The sequence below is a fragment of the Pygoscelis adeliae genome, unplaced genomic scaffold (genome assembly GCF_000699105.1).
Source record: "Pygoscelis adeliae isolate BGI_AS28 unplaced genomic scaffold, ASM69910v1 Scaffold98, whole genome shotgun sequence".
Lineage (NCBI taxonomy): Eukaryota > Metazoa > Chordata > Aves > Sphenisciformes > Spheniscidae > Pygoscelis > Pygoscelis adeliae.
Window position 1 is genome coordinate 3,099,407 of NW_008825547.1, and position 7,807 is coordinate 3,107,213.

The 7,807-nt window shown below is 37.0% G+C and overlaps 1 protein-coding gene across 1 annotated transcript in view; it reads right to left on the bottom strand.

The window, feature by feature from the left end:
* RB1CC1 (RB1-inducible coiled-coil 1) overlaps window positions 1-7,807 on the bottom strand; it is an 82,410-nt gene that overhangs the window by 60,958 nt on the left and 13,645 nt on the right. The window contains exons 3-5 of the mRNA XM_009332052.1: window positions 6,642-6,769; window positions 3,998-4,124; window positions 3,562-3,732 (exon numbers count right to left, since the gene is read on the bottom strand). Of these exons, the coding sequence (XP_009330327.1) occupies window positions 3,562-3,732; window positions 3,998-4,124; window positions 6,642-6,712 (369 nt within the window). The 5' untranslated portion in view covers window positions 6,713-6,769. The remainder of the gene's footprint in view (window positions 1-3,561; window positions 3,733-3,997; window positions 4,125-6,641; window positions 6,770-7,807) is intronic.

Sequence of the window (7,807 nt, forward strand, 5' to 3'; positions counted from 1 at the left end):
GATGCAGCCCAGGATACGATTGGCCTTCTGGGCTGTGAGCGCACATTGCTGGCTCATGTCCAGCTTTTCATCCACCAGTACCCCCAAGTCCTTCTCGGCAGGGCTGCTCTCAATCCCTTCATCCCCCAGCCTGGATTGATACCGGGGGTTGCCCCAACAAGTTCTACAGTTCTACAACATAGTTGCCAAGTAGTATACAGTTCAAGTCACAGATGTCGAAAAACATGATTAAATGCCACAGTTTTCAGGCAGGCTTAAAATAAGCGTGAAAGAAGACACAAATAAAAGTCTTCGCACCCTGAAATATTCATAATCTCCCACACAACGAGCTTGCCTATTACTAAAGTAGACGTAGGGCATGAAGTACAAGAGATAACCAAGAGCTCTTGCACAACAAGTTAGCAGCCATCTTCTAAGTAATTTTTACTATTTCATATGCTGTTTACAATTTCATAGCAAGTCTGATTTTAAAATCACACTGCATATCCTCTGGGCAGAACAGATACCAAATTAAATAGAAACTGATAGCTATCAAACATTCTTCACTACTTTTACATAGCTATACATCACTGTTTCTTGTTGACAAGAATAGGTAAGACTTTCTATCATGAGCAATGATTTAGATTGTAACTTTTATTTTCCTAATACAAAACATTTTTATCATGTATTAGTAGCAAATATTAGTTAATTAAATTACCCTGAATAATTACAACAGGCAAAAACTCTCCATCAAGTACTGCCACTCTGCTTTTCTGGTAAAGCAGGTACCGTCTCTCAATTTTAGAGAGATCAGAAAGCTTGGATCATTTTAAGGCATATTTTTCATGCCCGTTTTGCCAGAAGCCTCCTGTACAGTATTCTCAGTGTGGCTTTGGATGCATCAATCTCAACTACAGAGGCTCAGAGCCTTTCTAGCTCTCCCCAGATCTCAATCAATTTTGCGAAGGATTAATAATACATATTCCCTCTTCCTCCCAGCCACAGAGGCTTATGGTGAACCTTGAAGAAGATTAATGTTCTAACCACATTCCCAGTCCTCCCTCGGTTTCTTCTGAATTACTGCTCAATATGCTTCAAGCAGGCATCATGAAAAACTGCTTTAGTACAATATTACAGTACTCCTTTATACAGTTTTCACACCTTGGTACATCTAAAGTCATTATAGCCTATTTACTAATCTTCTACCATACACGATGGTATTGTCATTCCCCTGACCTCCCAAAGAAGCACCCAGTGCATTTTCACAGCCTAACACAGAGCATATGGTTTTGAAAGATTTAAAATCTTGAGTAAAATTAACTGTGGGTATAAAGGTGTATCAGATTTAAGAATATTACTACCTATTTAATCTTTAAATAAATTTCTACGTTTTTCACAAAAGATTCTACTATCACTGTAGCCCTTTTACAAGCAGGGAAGAACTGGAATAAGTGGGGAACAGAGAATAATCTTTTTCAAGATAAATCTGCAGGCTAAAAATAAAACCTCCATTCTACTTAGATCCATGTTTAAAGACCTTTAAATACTAAATTCCTCCCCCCATCCCGTAATAATAGGTGCCATCAAGTATGGAAAGATTTATTTTCTTCTTGCAAATCAGCTCAGGATCACTCTCTCTAGATAAACTTTTCAGTCTCTAGCTAAATATTATAGCTCCAGTTGGCCAATAAAAGCTGTACTCCACACAGAGACTTCTAAGAGTATTTCTGAAATATGGCTTCCCTTACAGAAGACTTGCCACCAGAACAAGCCAGTAAAGATCTAAATAATTAATTTAAAAGCAGAAACACTGCAATAAACTTGCTTGCTCTGCACATCAATACATCCTTCAGAATCAAAGGGGAAGATAAGGCAGCACTAACAATTCTTTTCAAGTCTAAGTAGGAGTATGTTTTATAAAACTCCTGGAATATAAAAAGCTTACTCAACAGGAATTAAGTCTGTTCTATCAGTGAATACTAACTTCACCAGACCAAAACCAAAATTAAGAATCTTCAAGACCACAAAAATCAGGGATGGGATGAAGAAAGAAGATAAAATATCAACAATGAGAAATATGAGACCGGGTACCACCACCTTTCACTTCCATTACCTTAAGTAAAGCAAAAACACGAAGACCATAGTAATTACTACAGCCCCCCTTTCATATCAAATCAATGTTAAGCATTTAACAGACATCAGCCTTGCTGACTTTTATAAGATCCTCTTAACACCTCACAAAAAATGGTTTTAAAGCCCTTTCAGCTGCTAAAACCAGAATCCTCACACTCTTCAAGGAGCACAAGTGAAAATCTCCCACTCCTAGCTGAATTCACATCGATATCCACTCTCCGCCGTATGACAGTCATATGATTCACACATCCCTAATAACTCAGGGTCTTATTTACTAAGTCAGCAGTAACTGTCAACAGGTGGTGGAGAGAGGAAGAGAGTCTACTGGACTCAATCCTTGCCTTAAATCAGACAGTATGTCAAGGTCACATTATTCAGGCTAACTTTCCCCCTCCGGACAGGTCAGGAGGCCAAGGGGGAAAACTAAAAAACCCTGTACTATATGCAACACTTAGCACTTTTCTCTGAATTCAGCTGTACAGCATTAAAAAACAGCCACTTCAAGTGCTAAATATTCTTTTGGACTGCATTAAAGTTGTCACTGAAACTAAGAAACTTTATTACCGAGACAACATGCTAAAAACATATATTACTACTCATTCTGTGCTAAGTGCTACACATAACCATTCTCCCACTCCCAGCCATTGGAAGTTTAAATCATCTTCAGAGACATGAAAAATATTTAACGCATTTAAATGTAAAACTTGAAAAGGAAAATGAGGGCAGTATTTCCTAACATGAAGAAAAGTAATCAGTCCAGCTACTGAGGGCACTGTGTCACTCTCGAACACGCAGCTGTTCCTACTGCATGCACACTTGATATCTTGCTGACCATGTTGCAGGGAACTGGTTCACCCTATCAAAATAATACAGAAGTAATCAAATTGGAATTCTGACGAGTTTGCTTTCTCTGCAAGTAAAAGCCAGCACTCAATAATAAGAGACCTGAATTTTAGGAAACGGAAGCTTAGTTTTATTAATTCCTCACCAGTTGTTTAGACATATAAGATGAAACAGAAGCTTGGCAAGGTGCTTTTAAGAATCATACTGCTAATTTTCTACTTGGGCTAACAATGTTTCCAAAGTAACAAACTTTTCTGTTTGCAGGTTGAGGCAGACTGAGGAAGACAATGAAAATAAGGCAGAGCATTAAGGCATAGGTCCAAAGCAACCAGACTGCTTTTATTTTGCAAATGCTGTAAACATACGCATCCATAAAGCTGTATTACAACACGCTTTTGAAAGAAGCTTTGAACATGCTGAAGAAGCAAGCACATTTCAATACCTACCTTGAAACTTCGAGACAAAGGCTCTGAAGAATACATCTTCACCAATACGCCATTCTTACTGTCTTTCGAACAAATTATTTCATAATTCATATCGAGCTTCCCCTGACATACAAAAAGGTTATTTTCCTTTGGTGTGCAAGTACAGTAAGAATTTACTTACCACAGCAAGTTGCGTCCGTGATGCTACCGTATGAAACACTGCAGGCATCATGAGAGATTCTTCTACTTTCAATTCCATCTCATTCTCTGCTGAAAATGTGGTTTTGGGGATAGCTGGTGGACGTTCACACAAGATCATTTCTTTGTTGAATAAAAAAATTGGGTTGGTATCCTACACTCAAAAAGAAAATGAAACCAAACACTGAGTAAAGGCAACATACTGTTCAATCACCAACTATTTCATCATGTGGGTAATGTGTCTTAAGAACATTTTAAAATCTACATGTATAAGCTAAATACATAAACATCTGTTTCTCAAAGCAAAGAAATCCAGCAAACAGTACACTACAGAAAAATACTTAAAAATCCCTTAGCAAAAACTTCTTTTTTTTCCCCTATAAATGACAGTTTAGACAAAGAATACAGTATGCACTTACTGTTCCAGCACTGTAACTACACACTCTTCTATCTGGTGCCATACACTCTCCTCCATTGACAACCAATACTTGGTGCTGAATGGCAATCTTATACTTTGTTTGAATTGCATGTTTCAGATCAGCCACACTGGAAAAAAATGGGAAGAGAAGACAACACTATCAACATATTTGTGTCTCTAATTTTACATATTCCTGTAATAGAAACACGTGACTTGTCTGTTGTCAAAGCAGAACTATTTTAAAAGAACTATTACTTTTTATTCTGCACGATGACATATTTCTGATTTTTTTTAAGTGCTGTAATGTGTTGCATTCTGGATATCCAGCTAACAAGCTATCAGCTAAAAGACGACAGCCTCTGCATTACTGGTAAGTTATCAGCAATCTTTTTCCAAGAAGATGTGATAGCATGCTGAACTTCTGGATTAAGTCACATCAAGCATTTAGGATAATAACTGTAGAAGTCGTGTATGTTCTTTGAATATATACTTTATGAACAAACAGCTGACTTACTGAAATCCTAGAAGATGACACCAAGAGTATTAACACTTCATTATCCATAACATAAGCACAATTTCACGTAATCAACTCTGATTTACTGTACAGGAAGTGCAGTACAGCACTTAATAACAGGAAATTAAACAATCCATATATATGCAACAAATTCATATAAAAACATTACAGACTTTTAATGTGGAAACAGTAGATCAATAAACCATCCCTGTTTTCATTCACCATTCTCATACCTTTAATTCTGGGTGATGGTATCTTCACGTTACTGCTTATTTTAGACAGTTCTAGACTTTGTCTTGAAGACACAGGCAAACAGCAAACTACACAAGAATTTACTAATATGATACAGTAACTGACCCGAACTATAACATGCTGGGGCAGTACCTATGCAAAGGTATTAAAAAGCTTCAGGGTATCAAGTGAATAATCAATATAAGCATCAAACTGGCAGGAAGCGTAACAACGTTACTGGCTATACAATACTTGAAAAATAAAGATCAATTATCTAAAATAACCATGATTCAATATGACGTCATGAATTCACTACAAACATCTCATGAGCATAAGCTTGTACTCGCTAGCTTCGTTACAGTAAGCATTCACCTATCATTTCCATGGTCTTTGGGAAGATAGCTTGGCCTGTCCATGTACAAGGAGATAGGCAAAGAACCCAAGAAAGTTAGTCTTGCTAGAAGGAGCAAGTCTATGTATACAGATATACAGAATAAAAAGTTGAACTCTTCAGCTGAAGAGTCTTGGATTTTGTGTGGTTCAGCTGTTGAAAATCATCTTTCTCAAAGACCTATCCAACTGAGCAAAAAGTCAGCCCATACCAGACTATTAGGTGCCTGGTCTGGCCGTTCAGATGCTGTACTTCACTCACCATGATTTCGGAACAGAATGTCTCAATGTACCAGACAGCATACAGGGGTGCTGACACATCTGCAAATGACCCAGTAGATCCAGAATGGCTGAGTTGAAACACTATTTCATGCTCAATAATACCCTGAGTGTCAGTGGGTTTTGCAGACCAGCACACAAAAACAATCAGTGTAGACAGTCTTAGGGCTCTTCCACCCCAAACAAGTTTCAAAATCCAAATTCACTTGTTGAGTCATGAAAATTACAAACAGAAATTCAGGAGAAAGGAAACAATGGATTTGAGCACAAAATCCATGGTAGAAGTCTTTCAAGCACAATTACTTGCAACTCATTTGTCACTGATAGAATATGAAGACAGCAGGTAAGCTTGGCTCTTGCTAGCTCTAAGGTATATGGGCTATCGTGGTATTATACACGATTTACTTATTGGATCAGAGTCCCACATGAGAACAAGGAAAAAGGATACAATACATCCAGTATATCTAGACCTCTGTAAAAGCATCTTTACATTTGCAAGATGCTTTTAATGTGCAGTGAAAAAAATACAAACAGCAAAGTTGTTGGGTCTTAACTGTGATTCTGTAACACTGCTCATGTTTCAGGCAGTTGGGCATTCAGAAGTTCATGTTTTACATATAAAATGCTGTAAAACATTTTGGAGCCTTACAACAGAGGACAGAACCAACTTTTACCCATCCTGGACATGAGACATAAACCTATATGCCAGTTCTTTCGCATCCAATCTAAAAGTATTACAGAGCACACATTTTCTTCAAGATGATTATATACGGACAGAAGAAAGAACAACCTGAAGAATTTCTTCTATGATGCCAGTCAGTAAAAAATAAACCTTCTACAGAGGAATCCTAAATAAAAACACCATCCAATAAAAGGTCACAGAAGATCAGAAGTAATTCTGACAGTTTTTCCAAAGAGCACCAAACATAACACCAGTCTCAGCTAAGAGCAGGTCATCCTCTGTCACTGCCTCAGAAAGTAAATAACCTCTCCACTCTTTCATGGAACCTCAAACGCACACAATCACCTGCAAGGCATTGAAAATGATAATTTAAAAAAAAACCCAAAAAAACCCCAAAATTCATTCAAATACATGAAAACCTAGAAGATAACTACATGCACATACTAAAAAACAACTATCATCTCTCCAGAACTCAGTACACAAAAAGTATATATACCCTTTTTTTTAAATTTAAAAAACAAACAATAGGCAATTAATTTACTTTCTTACTTTTGTACAGCAAGTTCCGTATCAAAGGTAAGGGTAGTTCCAGTGTTGACCAGAAATACATATAGCTTCATGATGATTTCTTTAGGTCTCTGAAGTTTATAACTTCCACTGCTAAAATCATTTAGAAACTGAAAAAAAAAAATCAAGTGTTAGTTTCACATACAAGCTACAAAAAAGACAGGTACATGCTTTTGAAAAAATACTTTTAGATATATAGTGGGTGAATACATCAGCTCTCATATTCCACAGTTCTTTATCCCTTACTAACCATACAGAGAGGCTCCTCTGACCAGAAGCATGGGCAAGGTAAGCCTCCGCATATGCAGATAGTTAGGAGAACACATGAAAATATACACTGAGGAGAATTTAAAAAAGAAAAGACAGCTTTCAGTTGCAGAGGCTACCATCACAATCATTACCTGCCTTTTCTCAATTATGAAATGCATTTTTAAAGCCCCAGATACAGTTATTCCCAGACATCTTTTCTAGATTTTACAAACAGCAGCATGATCTATGCTGTAAGTATTCATTCCTCAACTTACAGCTACAAAGTCTATCTGCTCACTACTATCCCTATCCATAGTTTTTTTTCCACTCAGACACATGGAAGCATTAGCAAAAAAAATAATAGCTAAGATTATGTAGATTTCCTTTTTGTATCTCTCCATAATTAAGTAATAGTCTAAAAAAATACTTTCCTGTTTTCAGCACTAGCTAAATCTGTAGCTACTTTCTTCGTCACTAATAGCGAATATGAAGTGATTGAGACAGTGCAGTCCAACACATCAGACGCATTTTCAGCCCTGTGCCCTACAAGCATCTGGATAAGTGCCTATAAGCACGTTTTTCCAGTGTACATAACAGAAGAAAAACATTGAACTGCTTTGTAAGACATTGAGATTTAATCTGAGATATTATCACTGAAACACTCCATACTCCTGAGCCTTTTTCTCCTCTCCTCCACAGGAACTCGGAAGTTTATGAATAATTCTCCTCCACACTAACAAAGCTGCTGCAGAAGTACAACTAGCACTGCAGTCACTAATGACCTGAAATTTTTTTGATGTGGAAGGATTTACGAAAAGTTAAGCTGTAAAAGTTTTAGCCACTCAGCAATATTCTTATACCATTATAAAAATTACTTTTTAGATTAAATAACTTCACAG